The 25,550-nt window shown below is 49.9% G+C and overlaps 1 protein-coding gene across 1 annotated transcript in view; it reads left to right on the forward strand.

The window, feature by feature from the left end:
* Positions 1–1,520: 1,520 nt before the first annotated feature.
* LOC140395644 (cytotoxic T-lymphocyte protein 4-like) overlaps positions 1,521–25,550 on the forward strand; it is a 52,057-nt gene continuing 28,027 nt past the window's right edge. The window contains exon 1 of the mRNA XM_072483665.1: positions 1,521–1,616. Coding sequence (XP_072339766.1) covers positions 1,553–1,616 — 64 coding nt within the window. The 5' untranslated portion in view covers positions 1,521–1,552. The remainder of the gene's footprint in view (positions 1,617–25,550) is intronic.

Genomic DNA, 25,550 nt, shown 5'->3' on the forward strand with positions numbered 1-25,550 from the left:
GGGTCGGGGGGCACCAGAAGGACCCGCCCCATCACCAGCAGCTCCTGCAAGACACAAGACAAGACACATGATTGCATGGGGGCTGGGGGATTGTGGGGAGGTGGCGTGTGTGTGTGGGGTGTGGCACACGTGCCATGGGGAACTGCACCTCAGTGGGGTATTACTGCCTCGCCCAATGGCAACCTCCACCCCAGCGAATGCCCTTTCTTTGGGCTCTCCGATCCGTTGTAGTGAGGGGCCGCAGGTCCATTGGTCCCCCTCCAGTCTTCTCCCAGTCTCAGCGGTTGTGGGTGGGAGGGAAACAGAAAGCACAGTGTTAGACAGTCCAATGCATGCAACCCAGAGGGTGGGTAGCTGGTAGCATCCGGCCATGGCGGCCGGTATGGGTGCCGGCATGTGATGCAGAATGGGGGTTCCGCCCCCTTCCGGGGAGCGCGGGGGAGGTCGAGTTATGGGTGTGTGGGATGGGGGTTGGTGCCAGGGACACAGTGCTGCCTACTCACTCTGGCCATCCTAAAGAGGTAGTTCAGTTTCTTTCGGCACTGCTAACAGGTCCTCGCAGTGCTGCCCACGGTGCTGGCGACCTCTGCCACCTGTACCCAGGCCCGGCGAAAGCAGTGGGGTACAGGGTCACCTGTCTCTCCTCAACGACATCCAGCAGGATCTCCAGTTTGGCATTTCTAAACCTTGGTGCCACTCATCTCGCTGCCATCTTGTTGACTGGGATGAGTTGTTTGTGGGGAGTGCAGTGTGGATATGCGGCTGTAGATTGTCAGCCTCCTGAGTGTCAATCTCGGACCCGGCGACCCCGCATCATTTCACATTGGAATGGATTGTGATCCATGTGGTGCCGGTGCTAGCCCCTTAACGGTCGGTAATTTGGTCCAGGTGTGGTGCCAATTTTGTTGTCATAGAACTTCACTAATCCTGTCCAAGTGTCTCAGGACTTAGTCTCAGGAACGGAGAATCTAGCCCAACGACTCTAACCTAAAAGAGTAGAGGGTGGCATGGCGGCACAGTGGTTAGCACTGCTGCCTCACGGCACTGAAGACTCGGGTTCGATCCCGGCCCATTGTCCGTGTGGAGTTTGCACATTCTCCCTGTGTTTGCGTGGGTCTCACCCCCACAACCCAAAGATGTGCAGGGTAGGTGGATTGGCCACGCTAAATTGTCCCTAATTGGAAAAAATGAATTGGGTCCTCTTAAAAAAAACCTTAAAGAGCAAAATATTCACAAAATCTAAACTGGGATTTAAAAAATACAACTGATTGATAAAGTTGTGTAAATCAGGCAGTGTGACCTCAGTCTATCTGTGTTCTGCTGCTTGGTCAGAGTGGTGCAGCTTTGAATGTGTCAGAATCAACAAAATGGGAAGTGCTGCAAGATTGTTTTATGAACAGTTAAGTTGAAAATTTCCTTTGTCAGCCTCCCACATAGTTTTGTTTTCTGGGTCGGGGCGTCTGGTGGAAGCGACCACATCCTGTCAGCTGACAGGTTTTATCGTGACTATAATACTCATTGTGCCAGCTCCCCTCAGAGCAATAGGAGCATCATGAAGCACCTGGGTCAGTTTGCCACCTTCATCATCTGCCTTCTGGAGGCCTTCAACATGCCAGGTAATTATCCTTGCTCTTTTCGACTCATCTCCTCCTCAGTTTTGTTACCTTCCAATGTTCAGACTCCCTTGCTGTAACGGGCATTAGTTCTCTTTTCTTTAAGAATTACTGCACAGTCAGCTTTTCCTGCACCCTGTTTCAAGTGTTACTTCCCACGGGCTATTGGAGAGCTGCTTAGAGGGGCCTGGTTTGGCTGGTGGACACAGTCAAGCCGCACAGAAATTCCCAGACTGTCTCATGTCTGTATTGACTAAGCTGATTACTGCATCAGCCTTAGCTCCGTGGTAGTCAGCAATGGGACTCAAGACCCATTCCAGGGATTTAAGGCCACAATCCAGGCAGATACTCCTTAGTGCAGTACTAAATACGTGCTGCATTGTTGGAGGTACCGGCAGTCAGGTAGGGAGTCAAACTGCCCTAGCGGGTGGGCGTAAGCAATTCCATGCCACTGCTTTGAAGAAGAGCAGTGGCTTTTTCCCCAGTGTCCTTGCCAATATTTATTCCTCAACCAACATACCAGATGCAGATTATCCAGTCATTATCACATCGCTGTTTGTGGGATCTTGCTGTGTACAAAATGGTTGGTGTGTTTCCTACATTGCAACAGTGACTTCAACACCACTTAATTGAATGTAAAGCACTCTGGGATACTCTTGCGATCTTGAAACTTGCTATATAAATGGAAGTCTTTCTTATTTCATCTAGAGGAGAAAATGGGGTCCATGTGCAGGTGATGATGGTGTGTTTCGGTTCACTCAGGGAGCCCGAGTTGCTGTGGCAGCATACACATTTACAGGCGTGTTATAGTCGGGAGCTACGCACTGTGTCGGTAAAGGCTCCAACTTTCTCTCCATCTCTTGGTTGATCAGGAATCTCTCCCACTCATATGGCTCACCATTGGTGTGTGTTGGAAGGATTTGCAGGTTGACACTCAACCTTTCCGGGTCATCTAGGTCTGGGGTGTGAACCCAAAGCTTCTGATTCAGAGGCAGGAATGATACCCACTGTGCCACAAGCCCTCCATATTACCCGCATGGTATTGAATGTTAAATCAAGGACGTTCTGGTGCATTTGTAATCTGCTCTATTTCTGAGCATGGCTATGCAGTTGAAATATTAGAACCATAGAAAGGGGTGGAGTTCTCGAAGAATGAGAGATTAGGATGAAGAGGAAAGACTTCATCCTTTTCCCTCATTAACAGAAAAGGTTAAAGGGAGAATGAACGGGGAGTTGAAAATGTTGAAAAGTAAATAGGGAGGAGTGCCTTTCAGATGGTGACATGTTGTGAACATTGGGAAACGAAACACAGGACAGAGCAAGAAGAAATGTTTCCACACAAGATTATTAAAATATGGAATGAGTAAATATTTGGAAAGGAAGAATTTAAAAGGACATGAGGAAAGGGTAGGAAACTGGGATTAAAGCTGATAGCTCCAGATGGGGCAACAGGCAACCAGCTCGATATGCCGATGCTGCACTAACGATGATTTATCAATTAGCCTCACTTCCTGACCTCGGGTTAGGTCCCTTCACCCAAAAGTGATCGAGTGATTCCAGCTGATTGGGATTGTGAGCAGGAGACAGATTCAGAATTATGATGCTCCCCAAAGCTCCAAACCGGTTACCAGTAACCCCCATTGGAAACAAAACACTTGAATTTAGAACGGTAGAATCATAGAAAGGTTATAGCACAGAAAGAGGCCATTCAGCCCATCTTGTCCATGCCAGCCTGAGGACACCCAGGTGCTCTTTCTAAGTCCACCTTCCTGAACCCGATCTGCAACCCTGTAGCTTACAGCACTTGAGGTGCAGATCCAGGTACTTGTTAAAAAATGTTTAGGGTTTCTGCCTCCACTACCATTCTGGGCAGTGAATTCTAGACTTCCACTACCCTCTGAGTAAAAAGGTTCTTCCTCGTGTCACTCTACATCTTCTGCCATTTATCTTGAATCTATGTTCCCCGATCTAGAATTCTCCACCAAAGGAAACAATTTTATCCTATCCATTCTATTGCTTCCCCTCATAGTTTTGTACACCTGAATTCAGTCAGCCCTCAGCTAGCATGGGGGTGCAGTGCTTAGCACTGCTGCCTCACGGCACCAGGACCTGGGTTCAATCCCGGCCCTGGGTCACTGTCCATGTGGAGTTTGCACATTCTCCCAGTGTCTGCGAGGGTCTCACCCCCACAACCCAAAAAGATGTGCAGGGTAGGTGGATTGGCCACGCTAAATTTCCTTAATTGGAAAAAAAAAGAATTGGGTACTCCAAAATTATTTCCAAAAAAGTCACCCCTCAGTCTTCTTTGTTCCAAAGAAAATAAGCCCAGCCTATCCAAGCTCTCCTCGTAGCTGCACTTTTCTGGCCCTGGCAACATTCTTGTAAACCTTCTACAGCATCTTTCTCCAGTTCAAAGTGTCCCAAAGTCTTTTGAAGCCAATGAAACACAATGTAGTAAACACAGCAGTCACTCCACGTGTAACAATATCCCACAAACAATAACTGAGATCAATGATTCAATAACCTGTTTAGTGATATAGGTTGAGAGATGAATACTGTGCTTGCAGAGTCAGCCTAGATTTTGTCTTCGAGGCCCTGGAGTGGAGAATGGGTGTGGTACTGGGGACAGGGTGATTAGCTGGTATCTCTGGAACTAGACGCCTGACCATGTTTCACAAAATGGCTTAATATACTCCCATCTGAAGAATCATCCTTTGTGCCAAACCTGGCTGCTGTTTCAGCTGGGAGATCAGATTTCATTGCTGGAGAGGCTGCCCGAGAGCCCTCCAGTGCCTTGTCCGGATGGTCCTCCATCGTAGCTCAGCTATGCGCCATTCGCAGGCCGTAAAGTCGTGGAGTGCATCAAGGTTGAGGAGCCACAGTCGACCATTAATCCAAGAATCACTTCCTGTCTGGGTACAAGGAACCCTGTATGATTTTGGCCCACTATTGTCTAAGTGAGATCAAGCCCAATTGTGGGGCCCCTCTGGTTTTAGATTGCAGGGTACGCACAACCTACAGATGGGGCCTCTGGTTTGACATCACATCAAAACGTATTGCACAAACTTTTCACCTCAGGTTTTAATCCCTTACTTGGAAGTAAAAAGCCAGAAATTTAGTTACTTAAAGGTGTGATTGTAGAATTTTAAAACAAACCTTTTGTGAGGCAAGGATATTAAAGGGTTAAGGAACCAAGGCTGATAGATGGAGTTAAGATATGGATCCGCTCAGATTGAACTGGATGGCAGAGCTGCTGGGAGTATTTTAACACGTAACTGAATCAGTGGAGATTATCTTTGTGAGATCAACAGAGCTTTGCATATGAGAGAGACTGCAGCAATTGAAGCAATGCATTAATTCCATTCATGTTTGTACTTATAGAGGCAGTGTTTGCCATACTGAATGTGATATTTATGCCACCCGCATTGAAAAGTGGTGGACTAGAAAGGGTTTGAAATAGAAACAACAAACATAGTTACATGATATAACTGAATATTGGAACAGGGGATGGTTTGCGTTTCATGTTTCAAATGTGCAAATTTTACAGAGGCAGCTGGTCATTTTAATCACCTAGTCTTGGTCACCCAGGAGTGTGAAACCCAAAGTGTGCAGAGTTAACCTGGTAAGAGCAGATCTGAGCTTGGTGTATTTGTGTGGTTATCCGGGGACCCCTTTGGCGAGGTAGAGTATTCCTGTTGGACTGCCACTCAGAAGTGGCACAAAATCAATTCCAACCAGCTTCCCCTAACCCAAGGTGGTGGGGCTGCTGGTCTCACGAGGCAATTATTTTTGCCCCCCTCTGGCTCGTGCATCCAGGTGCCAGAAAGATTTTTTTGCTGGAGAAGGGTACTTTGTGCAAAGGGTGGGCATGGCACCCTCGCAAGAGAGGCTGTTGAAACCAGTCACCGTGATTGGCCAAAGGGAGGGAAGAAGGTCAGGAGGAAGAGGCTTCTGTGCGCGCACCAGGAAGGAGGGGAGGAGAGGCAGCAAAATCAGGTGCTACCCTGCGAGGCGGATATACACACTATTGACATCCTACCTCAGTATGATGGAGAACCAATGCCAAAGGCGACCGAGGCTAAGCCGTGAGTTGGTGACAGACGTATGCCGCATGGTCCAGCAGCAACTCAAGCCACAATCCATCAGCCTCTCTCTCCTGCAAAGATAACCATCGCTCTCAATGTCTATACCTCAGGATCTTTCCATCAGAAGATCTGTCTGGTATATCGCAGTCACCACATACAGCTTCATTGCCTGATTGCTTGTGTGGGGGCTCACATTAATTTCTCTAATTGAACATCTCAGATTCAGAGTCACAGTTTTTGACCAATTGGGAGGCTTCCCTCAGGTGCAGGATGTTATTGATTGCACCCACATTGCCACAAAGGCCCCAACTCAACATGGGGACAACCAAACGTCCTTCCACTCACTCAATGTCCAGGTGATTTGTGACCACATAAGGTCGTCGTTCATGTGTGTGCAAGGTTCTCTGACAGCTGCTATGACTTCTTCATACTAAGGAGTTCCCAACTTCCTGTTTCAGCAACCAATGCTGATCTCTGATTGGCGACCCTTTAATAATGTGGATGATGACACACTTTAGGAGCACACAAATAGAGACAGAGCAACTGCAACAATGGCCATGTAGTCACCAGGAGTACAATCAAGCAGGCACTTGGCATTTTAAAGATGCGCCTCAAAGGCTTTGCTCACTCAGATGGAGCTCTGTAATATGCTCCAGCAAAGGAATCAAGAGTAGGAGTGGTGCACTGCAATCTGCACAATGTTGTGCAGCAGATGGGCATATAAACTGATGACAATGAGGCCAGGAACAGAGCTGCAACCTTTGAGGAGGAAGAAACCCCTGTCCATTCAGAAGATTCCGGAACTGATGAGGAACAGCCAATGGCAGAGCTGCTGGGTGGCAGGACCATGTAGCCAGGGCTGACTCTGTGAAGAGGGATCATCGCCAGATGGGTTCTTGTGCAAAATAGAATCTCATTCCATCTTCCGATATCACAACTACTTTCAGCAAGTCCCTGGTGACAATTGGGGTCCGATGGAGCTCATTTGGCTGGACGGTTGGTTTGTGACGCAGGGCAACGCCAACAACACGGATTCAATTCCTGTACCGGCTGAGGTGATTCATGAAGGCCTCACCTTCTCAACCTTGCCCCTCGCCTGAGGTGTGGTGACCCTCAGGTTAAATTACGACATGTCAGTTCTCAAAAGGGAAAGCAGTTTATGGTGGACTGTGACTATGGCTACTCTGAGCGAAAGAAAATTGTAGATCGGCTCCACAAGTATTCAATGGATTGCACATCTCCAACAAGGGAGAGGAAAAACATAAATGAGTTTGACTCAGTCACATTCTTATTCTGAAACTCTCGCTATCATAAACATGGACCTCATCATATTGTAAACACACATGGTAACAAATTATTCACAAACTGACCCCCTCATATGTGCACCAATGACTGTAAATGAGGGACTCATGTGACCAAATAGTCCATAGTTAAACCATGCTCACAAAGCTGGGTGAAACACAATGTCAGTTTTCAAACCTTATACATGCTGGGCATGATCTACTGGCTACATCATGCCCAAATGGGAGCGCGACATGGCAAGTAGATGCCGGGAGAAGCTTTCCGCGGGCTTCCCAGTAGCCAGTACATCTCGCGAGGTCGGAATCAGGATCCCGCCCACAATGGGCGCGACCAAGCCTCGCCCGCCTAAGTCAGTTGCCATCACATGCCCCTGGATGGTCAGGGACAGGGCATGGTGATTCTCTGGCCCTCCCTCTGGAACTGCCAGGCTGGCACATTGGTACTGCCCCCATGGCACTGGGAAAGTGTCCGGGTGGCACTGTAAAGCCAGCAGGAGCACTGCCAGTTTGATGGTGCCTGGGTGTCAGGGTTGCACTACCAAGGGAAACCTTGCCCATGAAAGGAGGATGGAGGGAGGGGGTGGGTTATGAAAGGTGGAGGGAGGTACAGGGTGGGTATGAAGGGGCCTCTGGAAGTTTGGGGGATGAAGGGTGGGGGTCCTAAAACGGAGGTCATGGTACCTGAAAAGGGGGGCCCTCAGTGACCCCATAGCGGAGTGTCATCACTTGGAGGGAGGGGGTAGTGCCAATGTGTGTGGGGGTAGGTGACATTGCTCATGGGTGGGGTTGTGTGGGGGGGGTGGGGGACCCACAAGTCCACTACGAGATCGGGGCTACCTTCCAAAATGGTGGCCCAAACTCTGAGGAGCCGGCCTGGCCAGAGAGTTCAGCTCCCCAGTGATGAAAATAATTCTTAGTGTACGTTTGACTGGGAAGAAACCCCCCAAGGCACCAAGACTAAGTTTAGGTAGTCAGTGGTGAGCAACTCGCCAACAGAGCCGGAGGGAAACCCCCAGCAAAACCGGTCACAAATGACACTTAGAAACTTTTCCATTCAATCACGTCCGCTGATAGGATTGTATCTTGCAGCATTTCTTGCAAATGAAGCATCTCGCACGAGAGGAACCCATAACATTGCGATCATCCTGTTAACAATACGCGGCTTCTCAGGTATTCCAGGGGTGTCAGTGCTCATACTCTGAACTGGCTGATCCAGGATACTGAGTGAGGTTTGCATCCTTTCCTGGTCAAGGCACTGCTCTTGCATCCACTTTGAGTGCTGCTGCATGAGTCTCTCCATGGGATTGGTCAATCTCTCATGGTCAGAGCTCATGTGGTTGAGCCCAGGAACAATGTGGAGCTGATGACAGTGATGGTCTCCTCCATTTCCAGCCCTTGAGCTCTCGCTGACTCGCATCCGCTGATTTTATAAATGCCATGTTCCAAATGGTGACCTGTGAGGCTCCAGATTCCAGCCCACTGGAGCATCATCATGACTTTCCTCCGTCGTCCGAGGGGCACAGTACACAGACGTCTCTCACTCTGACACCTCCTCCTGCACTCTGGTGCAGTGACTTTCACCCTGTGCCACTAACTATACACACACTCTACATCCCTGAATAGTGCCTGTAACAGAGCTGGCAGAGTGTGGGCTAGTAAGATGTGCCACTGCCTCCTCGGACATCTCTTTCTCATATTGATGCCTGAGGGGTGATCTGGCCCAAGGGGATGCATGGGTAGAGCTGGCTCCTGTGTGAGTCTCAAAAAGAGTTATTTAAATATAACTCTTCTCATTGCGAATGCACTCTCTGATTCTCTCTTGAACTGGTAACAACAATTCACCATCACCAACAGACAGCTGTTCAGGTCTAACATAGAAACATGCATAGAAAATAGAAGCAGGAGGAGGCCATTCGGCCCTTCGAGCCTGATCCGCTATTCATCATGATCATGGCTGATCATCAAGTTCAATACCCTGAACCCGCCTTCCCTCCATATCCCTTGAACCCTCGGAAGGCGACGGGCCCAGACGGGGCCCCTGGTCGTGCACTCAGATTCTGCGCGGACCAGCTGGCAATGTGTTTGTGGACATCTTCAGCCTCTCCCTTCTCTGTTCTGAGGTTCCCATTGCTTCAAGAAAAGTACCATCATACCGGCGCCAAAGAAGAACCAGGCAACATGCCTCAATGACTATCATCCGATGGCCTTGGCATCGATCGTAATGAAGTGCTTCGAGAGGTTGGTCATGAGGCACATTAACTCCATACTCCCAGAATGCCTAGATCCACTGCAATTCGCATACCGCCGCAACCAATCCACAGCAGATGCTATCTCCCTGGCCCTACACTCATCCCTGGAATATCTCAACAAGGACCCCTACATCAGACTCCTATTTAGTGACTACAGCTCCGCCTTCAACACCATAATCCCTGCCAAGCTCATATCAAAGCTCCAAAACCTCGGACTTGGTTTGTCACTCTGCAACTGGGTCCTCAACTTCCTGACCCATAGACCACAATTAGTAAGAATAAACAACACTTCCTCCATGATAGTCCTCAATACCGGGGCCTTGCAAGGCTGCATACTTATCCCCCTACTCTACTCCCTGTACACACACGACTGCGTGGCAAAATTTGGCTCCAACTCCATCTACACGTTTGCTGATGACACGACCGTAGTGGGTCCGATCTCGAACAATGATGAGTCAGAATACAGGAGGGAGGTAGAGAACCTAGTGGAATGGTGCAGCGACAACAATCTATCCCTCAATGTCAGCAAAACTAAAGAGCTGGTCATTGACTTTAGGAAGCAAAGTACTGTCCACACTCCTGTCTGCATCAACAAGGCCGAAGTGGAGATGGTTGACAGCTTCAAATTCCTAAGTGTGCACGTCAGCAACAATCTGTCCTGGTCCACCCATGCCGACGCTACGACCAAGAAAGCACAACAGAACCACACTTCCTCAGGAAACTAAGGAAATTCGGCATGTCCACACTGACTCTTACCAACTTTTACAGATGCACCATAGAAAGCATCCTATCTGGCTGCATCACAGCCTGGTATGGCAACTGCTCGGCCCAGGACCGCAAGAAACTACAGAGAGCCGTGAACACAGCCCAGTCCATCACACGAACCTGCCTCCCATCCATTGACTCTGTCTACACCTCCCGCTGCCTGGGGAAAGCGGACAGCAGAATCAAAGACTCTTTTCACTCAAATCACTCTTCCAACTTCTTCCATCTGGCAGAAGACTCAAAAGTCTGAGAACACGCATTAACAGATTCAAAAACAGCTTCTTCCCTGCTGTTACCAGACTCCTAAACGACCCTCTTATGGATTGATGGACTTATGGTCTGATCTGATTGCTTCACACACTTTTCTACTGAGTAGTACTACACTCATGCAAGCTTCACCCGATGCCTGTGTCTATGTATTTACTTTGTGTATTTTATGATTGCATTATGTATTTTCTTTTCATGGACGGAATGATCTGTTCAGCTGCACGCAGAACAATATTTTTCACTATACCTCGGTACACGTGACATTAAACAAATCCAATCCAATCCCTTTAGCCCCAAGAGCTATATCTAATTCATTCTTGAAATTACACGATGTTTTGGCCTCAACTACTTTCTTGGTAGCGAATTTCACAGATTCACCACTCTCTGGGTGAAGAAATTTCTCCTCACCTCAGTCCTAAAAGGTTAACTCCTTATCATCAAACTGTGACCCCTAGTTCTGGACTCCCCCACCATCGGGAACATTCTTTCTGAATCTACCCTGTCTAATCATGTTCGAATTTTATATGAGATTCTCTCTCAGTCTTCTAAACTCCAATGAATATTCTGACAATCTCTATGGCCATCTGTTCCACAGAACAGATACATCTCAGCCAGGCTGGCCAACCTCAAACCTAGGCCATCACTGCATCAACAGCATGAATTTATGTTAACCTAATATGTCAGCATGGAGGGACATTCACTGTGTCTGTGCATCACACTGCTCATTCACTGTGTTCTGTGCTCAGCTACATGAGCTGCGTACACATACAAGCCTCAATGCTGAAGCAAGAGTATGTGACATGACCCCCTTTAGCTACTGCCATTTAGATATTCCTTGGAGCTCTGTGTGAATGAGCCAGGTTTCTCAACTTGCTGGAACTCAGCAGGTCATTGAACCTTTTCCTGCACTGAATCCATGACACTGATGGTCTCCTGCTGTGCTCACTGCAGCAGGATTGGATTGGATTGGTTTATCGTCATGTGTACCGAGGTATAGTGAAAAGTATTTTTCTGCAAGCTGCTCAGCAGATCATTTTTAAAAATAAATTTAGAGTGCCCAATTAATTTTTTCCAATTAAGAGGCAATTTAGTGTGTTCAATTCACCTACCCTGCACATCTTTGGGTTGTGGGGGTGAAACCCACGCAGACACAGGGAGAATGTGCAAACTCCACAAGGGCAGTGACCGAGAGCCGGGATCGAACCTGGGACTTTGGCGGTGTGAGGCTGCAGTGCTAACCACTGCACCACGCTCAATAGGTCATTAAGTACATGAAAAGAAAAGAACATAAAAATAAAATATCAAACTGCTTTTTGAATCCAAGCTTTCTTGTTGCTGCAGGGACATTATGGGGGCCAGCAGGGAAGAGGACCCTTCTCCTCTTCTCAACCTTGTCCATCAAAACATGAAGGTTCTGCTCAGAAAAGCATCAGTTAGCTGGACCTTTCCCTTCCCCTGTGTCCCTTCTGTGTGATAGTCTAAGAATAAAAATATCCGATGAAAAGGGGCATGAGCCATCCAGATTGCAATGCTCTCATTCATTTTTGTGTGCTTACATGCACAAATGCTTTTCACCATATTATCAATGATTACTGGTGAGGCTTGGTGGAGAAGATGACTCTGTAGAAATGCTTGGTGCCAATTATATTGCGGCTGTGACTCCAAGGTAGCATCCTGTGCTTCACGACCATTGACAGTCCAACTGGTTTCCTCCCTCCTAGCCCCACCTCTTGGCTGAAGGTGTTTGGGGAACAGCAGCCACATCAACCCATCCCCAGTGTGATGTGAAGACACAGAAGGGAAAAGCCCAGGTTCAATAGCGGGTCAGTATTCAGTTAGCTGATCTCATCCAGGGCTTCTCAGTTCCTGTGAACTATCCACCCCATCACTCCACTGGAAAGTGTAGTTGTGTGAACCGTGGTGAGGACAAGTTTGAGCTGGGTAAATAGTGGGTGAATAGCCTATCAACCACATCTCTAAATCTATATTATCCTTCAACTCCACTTACACATCACATTCTTCATCCACATTTACCCTCCATGTCCTTCAAACTACCCACCATCTCTGTAAACCCCATCTACCCACTATTTTCCTTCACCCCCCCTCCTTTCCCCCTTCCAAAATGACACTACCCACTTTTAAGTCCTTCCCTGGTGCCTTGGTCTATGATCTGACTGCCCATTGGTTGAAAACTCTACTCCCTGGCTTCCCTCCTTGACCTCCTCACTTTGAAGCCGTGTAACGTGGGATTTAAAACATTTGCCTTTGTGAAATATTGGTCTGGATTCAACTTTTCAGTCAGTGTTCAGAACCATGTTCTCTTTGATTGGATCATCCTGAACCCCTCCCTCTGAGTAAAAGCAAACATAACTCCCTCAGAGATGAATCCTTTATGTTGCTCTCCTGAAGGTCAATAAACCCCTTCCGAGGCAGTGCTCCAGATGTGGCTTTTTAACCGTAACAACATCACCTTTCTTCCCTCTCTCAACTTCTCTCACCTAATTAAGAATGTCATTACATTTTGGAGTTGATGCGCTTGTGACTCATGAATAGATTATCGAGAATATAATTTGTTTCCGAGATTGATTTGCATGTGGCTTTACTTAAATGTCACTCTCGCTCAACTGTGGCACATGGCCCCCTTGGTGGCCCAAACATAGTTCATCAGCCAGTTGGTTGGTCTACACCCAGTTCACCCAAGAAGCATGAACTATCTCAGCGAGACACTCCGAACATGTCCAGTGTCACGGAACATTGGAACTCTCACCCTTGTCATTCCTCCTCCACACACAAAGCCTTTTAGTTTCAATGGAGGCCTTTCACAGCTGCCATGAATGATGGGATAGTCCCAATACCATAGCAGTCACTTGTTTTCTCCCAATCTTCATCCACAGCCATGATGTGATGACACAAAGGGGTGACAGGAAACAGAAGAATATTGAGGGCAAGTCATCTGAATGATTGCCTGTGGGGGGGGGGGGGCAAAGGTCAGCGAGTTACAAGTTGTTTCTTAATGAGCGGCTCGGGCACATTATCAAAGTCCTCACACGATACATATAAAATACAGCACAGAAGGCGAACATTCAGACTAACTGATAAAAGCAAATTACTGCAGATGCTGGAATCTGAAACAAAAACTGAAAATGCTGGACAATCTCATCAGGTCTGCCAGCATCTGTGGAGAGAGAAGGAGCGAACGTTTCACGTCTGGATGACTCGATGGCAAAGCTTTTTCAAAGCTCCACAGATGCTGTCAGACCTGCTGCGATTGTCCAACGTTTTCAATTTCGGTTCAGGCTAATTGGTCTGAGCCAGTGTTCATACTCCATGGGAACCTCCTTTTTAAAAATTCATTCATGGGTTCTGGCCGTCTCTGGCTGCGCCAGTAATTCGATTGCCCATCCCTAATTGTCCTTGAACTGAGTGACTTGCTAGACCACCTTAGAGGGCATTTTCAGAGTCAACTGTGGATCTGGAGGCCAGAGCAGATAGGAACGGCAGACATCCTTCCCTATAGAATATCAGTGAACCAGATGGGTTTTTACAACAGTCGACAATGGCTTCATGGTCATCAATGGACTTTTAATTCCAGATCCATTTAAAAATTGAATTCAAATTTCACCATCTGCCCTGGAGGGATTCGAATCCAGGTCCCCAGAGCATTACCCTGGGTTTGCTAGATTACTAGTCCAGTGACAATACCACAATGCCACCCACCTCCTCCTACCCCAATTCACAGTTATCCCTCTGTCTCTGTATTCCTCTACTCTCTTCGCCATCAAAGTGCATCCCTCTTCCCCCCGCCCTCCCCCATACCTCCCTTCCTCCCCAAGCTCCACACACCCCTCCCCCCCCACAACCATTGAATCCACCAAAGGCCATGTTGAGATACCTCACACACTACTCCAATCTTCCTGGGTCTGAACAAACCTATTCTGCTAGGCACCCCCAGTGGCTGAGGTTCAGCATTGGGACCACACATTCGATCAATCGTCCCTCCAGTATACTTCCTGACACTGCCCCTGGAGCCCCTGGGAACGACACTGCCTTCTCCCGTTGACCTTCTTACCACACATGAAAGCAGCCCCGTGAGCACACAGCTTTCACCCCAGGCCTAGGCCCTTGTTGACAGCTCTCCTGTGAGGTTCAGATTCACCAAAGGGGCACGTCCGTTTCTTAGTATGAGATGGCAACCCAGCTTGGCGCACCACAAGTTGTGAAACCCAATATTAGTTCTGCAAATGGGCAAAAGAAATTGCCTACAATCACGACATTTCTAAGCTGCCCACACATAAACAACCTCCCCAGCTGGTTTGTCAACACCGTGCTTTGTTTTGTGGTTGGAGATTTGTGGTCCTTTTGTGGCTAACAAGCAATCAAAACCTGTAGAAAACCACTCAGAAGTCTCGACTGACCAGCATATTGTTTTTAAAATAAATTTAGAGTACCCAATTCTTCTTTTTCCAACGAAGGAGCAATTTAGCATGGTCAATCCATCTGCCCTGCACATCCTTGGATTGTGGGGGTGAAACCCACGCAAACACGGGGAGAGTGTGCAAACTCCATACGACAGTGGCCCTGGGCCGGGATCGAGCCTGGAACCTCGGCCACTGTGCCGCCCTCGACCAGCATATTGTTACCTAGACATCCATTTCGGAATCAATCATCTCATTTATCTACCTGCTCATTGTCTCCCTTCAGGACAAGAGGAAAAAGGTTTGTCACTCTTCAGCAACAGTATTTTCATGTCTCCCCACTATCTGATTGAACATAGTGCTGTTCGGATTTTCTCTCCAAATATCCTCGTCCTGTACACACTTCCACCCTGGATTGTAAACAAGAGCCACCACACCCTCTCCATCCCAAACACATTCTTTCCAAGGAATTCAAGCTGTTTCATTTCTCACCTTCTTACAATCTCATTCATTCATATGTGCACTTCCCGAAGACACAGGTCCTTGGCCCACAGGCTGCTGATGCTTCATGCGGAGGTATTATCTTGACAGTTTTTTGCCTTCCACTCTCAAGGCCAGGGCAAGGCCCCAGGTCCCAAGTCTACCGCCGGCAGAACTGGAACTGAGCCCATATTGTTGGTGTTATTCTGACGGCACGCTAACCATCTGGCCAACTGAGCCAACCAGTAAAATATACAAACTCGAAACAAAACTTGACATCAAAGTCACACTTGCCAATGATTTACACAGTCTTATCTCCTCAGGCCCACACTTATCCTGTACTAAACCGGTGCTGTTTCTTTGTTCTTTTGACATGATTTGAAGATCCCTCCCATCTCAAAGGGATTGGTACCATGGTCCCCAAACTTTTCTGATCATGTACTCCAATTCAGATTGACCAACATTATGCATAAACAGGCTGTTTACTTTTTAACAAGCCCTCCAATGAACCCATGTTTTGTAAATCATTATAATTACACATTGCAGGTAATCATGTGTACAATTTTCTTTACTTACCATTGATGATGTGGATGATCTTATTTGTTGAAGCATAAGGAATTCAAACCTCTCTTCTCAAACCCAACTCACTCAGCAACCCCTCTCCCTAAACCCCACCCCCACTTATTCAGCAGCCCCTCCCCTAAACCCCACCCCCACTCTTTAAGCAGCCCCTCTCCGCAACTTCCCCTCTCCCACTGAGCAGCTCCTCTCATTTGTGGTAGTCACCACAAGTAGTATTGCATGTATTACGGCACTGCCCGTATAGTAGAGGGACATGGGTAATTCCCTGCCTGCTGGCTCCGTCCTCTTCTGTGCTGCAGCCATTATGGTTCCAGCTACAGGAGGCACAACATCTTGTTCAATAAAGCCTCGATTGTTCCACTATTCTCGTCTTTGTGGTAATTGACGGTGCATCAATTTATTGAACAAGATTTTTTTGAAGCGATGGATCTCCGCATCAAGCCTGATCGCCTGCAGCTGAGCCCTCAAGCAGCCAACGCTACGTCCGCCTTTGACCACTGGCTAGTCTGCTTCAAAAGCTACCTCAGGACAGGCGCTGAGGGACCCTCAGACTCACAGAAGCTCCAAGTCTTCTATTCACGGGTGAGCCCGGACATTTTTGCCCTCATCCGGGATGCGCCCACCTACTCCAAAGCGATGGAGCTCCAGAAGGGACATTATGTTCGACCAGTAAATTAAGTATACGTCAGGCACCTCCTGGCCACAAGACAGCAACTCCCCGGAGAATCTCTGGACGATTTCTGGCGGGCCCTGCACATCCTAGGTAGGAACTGTGACTGCGAGGCAGTTTCGGCAGTCCAGCACACAGAACTTTTAATTAGAGACGCTTACGTCACGGGCATGAAGTCTGCGTAAGTCCGCCAGCGGCTACTGGAAGGGGGTACGCTCGAACTTGCGGGAACTAGGCAGCTCACTAACTCGTTAGAAGTGGCCTCCTGTAACGTTCAGTCCTACGCCCCCGACCGTGCGGCATCGTCGGCCCCACCAGCTGCTGACACCAGCTCACCGCAAGCCTGCGCCACGCAGCGGCCAGCCAACTCTGGGGGGCCCAAGTGTTATTTTTGCGGGCAAAACAAACACCCCCGGCAGCGCTGCCCGGAGCAGAGCGCGACCTGCAACGGGTGTGGGAAGAAAGGACACTATGTTTCTGTTTGCCAGGCGCAGTCAGTCGCCGCTGTTTCCAGGCCCGGCGTTCCTACACCCCCCACGTGCGACCCGGGGGCGCTGCCATTTTCCCCTTCGCAAGCCATGTGCGGCAGTGGGCACCGCCATCTTTGTTGCCGCCCTCCTTGTGCGCCCCATGGGCGCCACCATCTTCGCCGCCATTTTGGATGGCGTCTCAGGACCCCTACTCATCTGGCCGTTCATCGCCTGCCGCTACCTCCACCACCGCTGACCAGCCCGGGACCTCCCAGCATCTGCCGCAGCTTGCCTCTAGCACCCTAGACCAGTCCCGGCCCCGCAACCCCGCGACCGCGACGACGACGGTGAAGATCAATGGGCACGAGACGGCCTGCCTCTTTGACTCTGGGAGCACAGGGAACTTCATCCACCCCACTACGGTAATGCGCTGCTCCCTCCCGGTACACCCCGTCACCCAGAAAATCTCCCTGGCCTCCGGATCCCATTCCGTAGAAATCCGGGGATACTGCATCACGACCCTCACCGTCCAAGGCGTAGAGTTTAGCAACTTCCGGCTCTACCTCCTCCCCCACCTCTGCGCTGCCCTGTTACTCGGCCTGGATTTTCAGTGACATCTCCAAAGCCTAACTTTAAAATTCGGTGGACCCCTACCCCCCCTCACCATCTGCGGCCTCACGACCCTTAAGGTCGATCCACCTTCCCTGTTTGCAAACCTCACCCCGGATTGCAAACCCGTCGCCACCAGGAGCAGACGGTACAGTGCCCAGGACAGGCCCTTCATCAGGTCAGAGGTCCAAAGGCTTCTGCGGGAAGGGGTCATTGAGGCCAGCAACAGCCCCTGGAGAGCTCAAGTGGTGGTAGTGAAGACTGGGGAGAAGCACAGGATGGTCATTGACTACAGTCAGACCATCAATCGGTACACGCAGCTCGACGCGTACCCCCTCCCACGCATATCTGACATAGTCAATCAGATTGCGCAGTATCGAGTCTTTTCCACAGAGGACTTGAAGTCCGCCTACCTCCAGCTCCCCATCCACCCGGAGGACCACCAATACACTGCATTCAAAGCAGTGGCCGGCTCTATCACTTCCTTAGGGTTCGCTTCGGCGTGACTAATGGGGTCTCAGTCTTCCAGCGAGAGATGGACCGAATGGTTGACCAGTACGGACTGCAGGCCACCTTCCCGTACCTAGATAATGTCACCATCTGCGGCCATGATCAGTAGGACCACGACGTTAACCTCCAAAACTTCCTCCAGACCGCCAAACTCCTTAATCTCACATACAATAAGGAGAAATGCATGTTCCGCACCAACCGCTTAGCCATCCTTGGCTATGTAGTGGAAAATGGAGTCCTAGGGCCCGACCCCGACCGCATGCGCCCCCTCCTGGAACTCCCTCTTCCCCACTGCCCCAAGACCCTGAAACGATGTCTGGGTTTTTTCTCCTACTATGCCCAGTGGGTCCCTAATTATGCAGACAAGGCCCGCCCACTCATTCAGTCCACAGTTTTCCCCCTGGCAGCTGAGGCCCGCCAGGCCTTCAACCGCATCAAGGCAGACATCGCCAAGGCCACGATGCACGCGGTCGACGAGTCCCTCCCCTTTCAGGTGGAGAGCGATGCATCGGACGTGGCTCTGACCACCACCCTCAACCAGGCGGGCAGACCCGTGGCCTTCATTTCCCTCACCCTCCATGCCTCTGAAATTCGGCACTCCTCTGTCGAAAAGGAGGTCCAAGCCATTGTGGAAGCTGAGCGACATTGGAGGCATTACCTGGCCGGCAGGAGATTCACTTTCCTCACTGACCAACGGTCGGTTGTCTTCATGTTTAATAATACACAGCAGGGCAAGATCAAAAATGACAAGATCTTGAGGTGGAGGATCTCCACCTATAATTACAAGATTTTGTATCGCCCGGGGAAGCTCAATGATCCCCCTGGTGCCCTATCCCGCGGTACATGTGCCAGCGCACAAGTGGACTGACTCCGGGCTCTCCACTATGACCTCTGCCACCCGGGGGTCACCCGGTTCTTCCATTACATCATGGCCCGCAACCTGCCCAACTCCATTGAGAAGGTCAGGACCGTCACCATCATAGATCATCATAGAATTTACAGTGCAGAAGGAGGCCATTCGGCCCATCGACTCTGCACCGGCTCTTGGAAAGAGCACCCTACCCAAGGTCAACACCTCCACCCTATCCCCATAACCCAGTAACCCCACCCAACATTAAGGGCAATTTTGGACACTAAGGGCAATTTATCATGGCCAATCCACCTAACCTGCACATCTTTGGACTGTGGGAGGAAACCGGAGCACCCAGAGGAAACCCACGCACACACGGGGAGGATGTGCAGACTCCACACAGACAGTGACCCAAGCCGGAATCGAACCTGGGACCCTGGAGCTGTGAAGCAATTGTGCTATCCACAATGCTACCGTGCTGCCCATTTGAGGTGGAGCGACTGCCAAGTCTGTGCAGAGTGCAAACTGTACTTTTTCCGGCCAGATCGAGCGCACCTGGTGAAGGCCTCCCGCCCCTTTGAACGCCTCAGCGTGGACTTCAATGGGCATCTCCCCTCCACCGACCGCAACACGTATTTCCTGAATGTTATTGATGAGTACTCCCGGTTCCCTTTCGCCATCCCATGCCCCGATATGACTTCTGCCACGGTAATCAAAGCCCTGTACAGCATCTTCACTCTGTTCAGTTTGCCCACCTATATCCACAGCGATCGGGGATCCTCTTTCATGAGCGATGAGCTGCGTCAGTTCCTGCTCAGCAAGGGCATCGCTTCGAGCAGGCAACCAGCTACAACCCCCGTGGAAAGGGGCAGGTGGAGAGGGAGAACGGGACGGTCTGGAAGGCCGTCCTGCTGGCCCTGTTGTGTTGGGCGCACTGGATCCGTGGAACACATACAGGTCACCAACACTTGAAATAATGCAACACTATTTTATTGAGTCATTAACAGTTTAATATACTCTCACTGTGGGTTAACACGATACTAGCTTTAACTAAAGACCCTTGCCTTGTCCTAACCAGTCGATGCACTCAGCACACAGAGAATGTCTGTGCTGCAGGCTGTGAGCTCTGTCCTACTAGGAAGCTGCAGCTCGAATGAGCAGGAACTCTGATGCCCCCTGTCTTTATAGTGCGTGTGCTCTAACTGGTGATTGGCTGCGGTGTTGTGTGTGTTGATTGGTCCCACGGTGTGTCCATCAGTGTGTGTGTCTGCACCATGATATACTGGTGTATATTATGACATCCCCCTTTTATAAAAGAATGTTCATGTGTGGCAATAAATAGTGTATGGTGAGAATGTCCCTAACTACGTGTGTGCGAAAGACATATTTACAGGACTATGTGCATGAGAACTAAGCTATTTACATGGGAAGGTGCCTGGTGCAGAAAAACAGTATGCAACAAGAATAACGAGATGAACACTAGATACAAACCATGTAAACGATCAAACGGAAGAACGGAACAATTCAGAAAGTCTATAAGTCCACAAAGTTCACACATTAAGTCTCTGAGGTGGGTGACGAATTCTGGTTGACCACCTCAAGGGTGGGTCAGGAGCCGCCAGCTGAGGGTCGGGCTGGACTGCGTCAGAGTGAGGAGGATGCAGTGTGACCGGAATCTCTGCATAGTCCAGGTCAGGGACAGCAGGAGGGCGAGGCAACAGTGGAGGATCACGTAGTGAGCGTGGAACAAGACGAAGGGTGCGTCGATTGCGGCGCAGAATGGAGCCATCTGGTAGACGAACCAGGAACGAGCGGGGGGCCACCTGCCGAAGGCCAACAGCGGTCGCAGACCAGCCACCATCCGGAAGATGGTTGCGGACGTTGTCATCTGGAGCCAGAGCAGGGAGATCAGCTGCACGGGAGTTATGAGCCGCCTTGTGCTGTGCACGAGACAGCTGCATCCGTCGAAGGACCGGAACGTGGTCGAGGTCTGGGACATGAATGGACAGCACCGTCGTCCTCAGGGTACAACCCATGAGCAATTGGGCTGGCGACAGGCCAGTGGACAGTGGGGCAGTCCTCCGTTTCTGGGCATGGTCAACTTTTTAGGGAAGTTCATCCTCGCCTAACCTCGCCTCTCATACCACGGCTCTCAGGAACCTGGTCAGGAAGATGACAGACTTTCAATGGCTCCCTGCCCACGAGCGCGAATGGAGAGAACTCAAAACCAAACTCACCACGGCCCCGGTCTTAGCTTTCTTTGTTCCAGCAAAAGAGACCAAAATTTTGACCGATGCCAGTCAATCCGGCATTGGGGCAGTGCTCCTGCAACGTGATGAGGCCTCATCATGGGCCCCCGTTGCATATGCGTCACGCACCATGACCCCCACGGAGCAGCGCTACGCGCAGATAGAAAAGGAGTGCCTGGGCCTTCTGACCGGTGTGGTTAAGTTTCACGATTATGTCTACAGACTTCCTCAATTCACCGTCGAGACCGACCATTGCCCGCTGGTCAATATAATACAGAAAGACTTGAACGACATGATGCCTCGCCTCCAGCGTATTCTTCCCAAGCTCCGGCGACATGACATCCAGCTGGTATACACCCCACTCCTGGTACCATGTTGTGTTGAGCGCTCTGGATCCATGGAACACATACAGGTCACCAACACTTGAAATAGTGCAACACTATTTTATTGAGTCATTAACAGTTTAACATACTCTCACTGTGGGTTAACACGATACTAGCTTTAACTAAAGACCCTTGCCTTGTCCTAACCAGTCGATGCACTCAGCACACGGTGAATGTCTGTGCTGCAGGCTGTGAGCTCTGTCCTACTAGGAAGCTGCAGCTCGAATGAGCGGGAACTCTGATGACCCCTGTCTTTATAGTGCGTGTGCTCTAAGTGGTGATTGGCTGCGGTGTTGTGTGTGTTGATTGGTCCCACTGTGTGTCCATCAGTGTGTGTGTCTGCACCATGATATACTGATGCATATTATGACAGGTCCTGCGGTCTAAACATCTCCCGGTCTCCCGCTGGCAGGAGGTCCTCTCCGACGCGCTCCACTCCATCCGTTCGCTCCTCTGCACCGCGGCAAATGAGACCTGTCACGAACGTGTGTTTGCCTTCCCCAGGAAGTCCACCTCCGGGGTCTCGTTCCCAACATGGCTGACAGTTCCTGGACCCGTCCTCCTCCGGAAGCATGTGTGGACCCATAAGTCGGACCCCTTGGTCGAAAAAGTCCACCTCTTACATGCTAACCCGCAGTACGCCTACGTGGCACACCCCGACGGGCGCCAAGACACAGTCTCCCTCCGGGGCCTGGCACCCGCTGGGTCCCCACCCACAACCCCTGACCTGACATCGCTCCCCCCCCTCCCCCCCACCGGTTGCCTCATTCACCCCTGCGCCACTCACCCTCCCTCCAGCGAACCTCACTGCCGCTCCCACTCCAGCAGGATCCGTCCTCCCACTGGGTTCACTCAGGGGTGACGAAGACGAGGACAACATGCTCCCGGAGTCGCAGGTGACCAAGTCGGCGCCCACATCACCACCAGGACTGAGGTGATCGCAGAGGAGGGTCAAGGCCCCCGACAGACTTAACTTGTAATGTTTTCCACCACCCCCGCCGGACTCTTTTTTTAACAGGGGGTGAATGTGGTAGTCACCACGAGTAGTATATTATATGTATTACGGCACTGCCCGTATGTTAGAGGTACAAGGGTAAATCCCTGCCTGCTGGCTCTGCCCAGTAGGCGGCGTATAAAAGTGTGTGCTCTTCTGTGCTGCAGCCATTCTTGTTCCAGCTACAGGAGGCACAACATCTTTGCTCAATAAAGCCTCGATTGTTCCACTATTCTCGTCTTTGTGGTAATTGGTAGTGCATCATCCTTAAACCTCCCCCTCCCCTCACTCAACAGCCTCTCTCCCCAACCTCTCCTCCCTCACTGAGCAGGCCCTATCCCTAAGCCCCACCCCCACTCATTCAGCAATCCCTCCCCACACTAAGCAACCCCTCTCTCTAAACCCCGCCCCAACTCACTCACTCAGCAGCACAACTTGCTAACCCCCCCCCCCCGCTAGCTTGGTGAGATGGCTCCCTCAGGGTGATGACCTGGGCTGGGTAGGCCTTGTCCACTGACCTGTAGGTTAAGCAGCTGTCGCTCCCACTCGCACAATGCTTCTGGGCCAGTCGCTCCTGCTCTCACACCACCATGAGCTGCCACTAACCTTCGCACTGCTTGCTGCTCTTCCAATCACATGTTCCCTCTCTCCCACTCTTGCCACAAGTAGACACAACTGCACCTCCAAAGTGTCACTATTAGCAGCAAACACCAGAAAGAAACGGCCTGTGATATAACTGTACCGGCCTCAGTGAGACTGCAGCCAGAGTACTGTGCACAGCTTTGGTCTCCTCATTTAAGAAATTATATAATTACATCAGAAACAGTTCAGAGAAGGTTCACTCCACTGATTCCTCGGATGAGGGCATTCTCTTATGAAGAAAGGTTGAACAGGTTGGCCATAAACTCATCGGAGTTTAGAAGAATGAGAGGTGACCTTATTGAAACATATAAGATCCTGAGGGGACCAGATAGATGGACACTGAAAGGGTGTTTACCTTGTGGGGGAATCTACAACTGAGGGACACAGTGCTAACCACTGTGCCACCCCAATGCCGCAATGTTTAAAACTTAGGGCTGCCCATTAAAACTGAGGTGAGGAGAGGTTTTTTCTCTGAGAGGGTCATTAGTCCGAGGAATTCCCTTTCCTATGCAAGCAAGGACAAACACTACAATGTGAAAATACAATACAAACTCGGTGCAGTTACAATGTAAGTATCGTCCAGAAATATGGAAATATGGAATTAGTTCTACTGAGTAACAACAGCACAATAGAATTCCTACAGTGTAGAAGGAGGCTCATCGAGTCTGCACCGACCCTCGGAAAGAGCACCCTACCTAGGCCCATTCCTCCACCCTATCCCCGTAACCCCATAACCCCACCTAACCTGCACAACTTGGATGCTAAGGGGAAATTTATCATGGCCAATCCACCAAACCCGCACATCTTTGGACTGTGGGAGGAAACCGGAGTACCCAGAGGAAACCCACGCAGACACGGGGAGAACGTGCAGACTCCGCACAGACAGTGACCCGAGGCTGGAATTGAACCCGGGTCCATGACGCTGAGGCAGCCGTGCTAACCACTGTGCCACCGTGCCGCTTCTTTTCATTAATGTGGCACTCATCCAGAGATACGTGTGTTGGCAATGGAACCCCTTCAGCTTCATTGCCAGCACGACTATCCCCGCCTGGACTTAAATACAGAGTACACTGTGTGGTAAAACACACCCACAGCAGCTACAGCATGGATTAGATATAGGCCAGAATTCTGCCCCCACTTCCATGGCATGTTTTGCAGTGGCGCAGGCAGCTCACCATTGGCCGGTAACGGGATCTTCCGGTCCCGTCGCTGTCATAGGGTTTTCCATTATTTACACCCTCCGCCACTGGGGGTCACCGTCAGCGTGACTGAAAAATCCCGCCAGCAGGAAAAAACAGAAAGTCCCACCCATAGAGTAAAGCTCCCTCTACACTTGCCATTAACAGGTACTGCACAGATTAGCTACAGAGAAAAGTAAGGGGGGGATAAGGTGGAGAAGTAGGCTGCAAGTGTTGGGCACACTGGATAAGTGGGGCTTGTTCAAGGATCAGCTACTGCGTGTTCTTGATAAGTATGTACCGGTCAGGCAGGGAGGAAGGCGTCGAGCGAGGGAACCGTGGTTTACCAAGGAAGTGGAATGTCTTGTTAAGAGGAAGAAGGAGGCCTATGTGAAGATGAGGTGTGAAGTTTCGGTTGGGGCGATGGAGAGTTACAAGGTAGCGAGGAAGGATCTAAAGAGAGAGCTAAGACGAGCAAGGAGGGGACATGAGAAGTATTTGGCAGGAAGGATCAAGGAAAACCCAAAAGCTTTCTATAAGTATGTCAGGAATAAGCGAATGACTAGGGAAAGAGTAGGACCAGTCAAGTACAGGGATGGGAAATTGTGTGTGGAGTCTGAAGAGATAGGCGAGATACTAAATGAATATTTTTCGTCAGTATTCACTCAGGAAAAAGATAATGTTGTGGAGGAGAATGCTGAGCCCCAGGCTAACAGAATAGATGGCATTGAGGTACGTAGGGAAGAGGTGTTGGCAATTCTGGACAGGCTGAAAATAGATAAGTCCCCGGGACCTGATGGGATTTATCCTAGGATTCTCTGGGAGGCCAGGGAAGAGATTGCTGGACCTTTGGCTTTGATTTTTATGTCATCATTGGCTACAGGAATAGTGCCAGAGGACTGGAGGACAGCAAATGTGGTCCCTTTGTTCAAAAAGGGGAGCAGAGATAACCCCGGCAACTCTAGACCGGTGAGCCTCACGTCTGTAGTGGGTAAAGTCTTGGAGGGGATTATAAGAGACAAGATTTATAATCATCTAGATAGGAATAATATGATCAGGGATAGTCAGCATGGCTTTGTGAAGGGTAGGTCATGCCTCACAAACCTTATTGAGTTCTTCGAGAAGGTGACTGAACAGGTAGATGAGGGTAGAGCAGTTGATGTGGTGTATATGGATTTCAGCAAAGCGTTTGATAAGGTTCCCCACGGTAGGCTATTGCAGAAAATACGGAGGCTGGG

This window comes from Scyliorhinus torazame, chromosome 2 (genome assembly GCF_047496885.1).
Source record: "Scyliorhinus torazame isolate Kashiwa2021f chromosome 2, sScyTor2.1, whole genome shotgun sequence".
Lineage (NCBI taxonomy): Eukaryota > Metazoa > Chordata > Chondrichthyes > Carcharhiniformes > Scyliorhinidae > Scyliorhinus > Scyliorhinus torazame.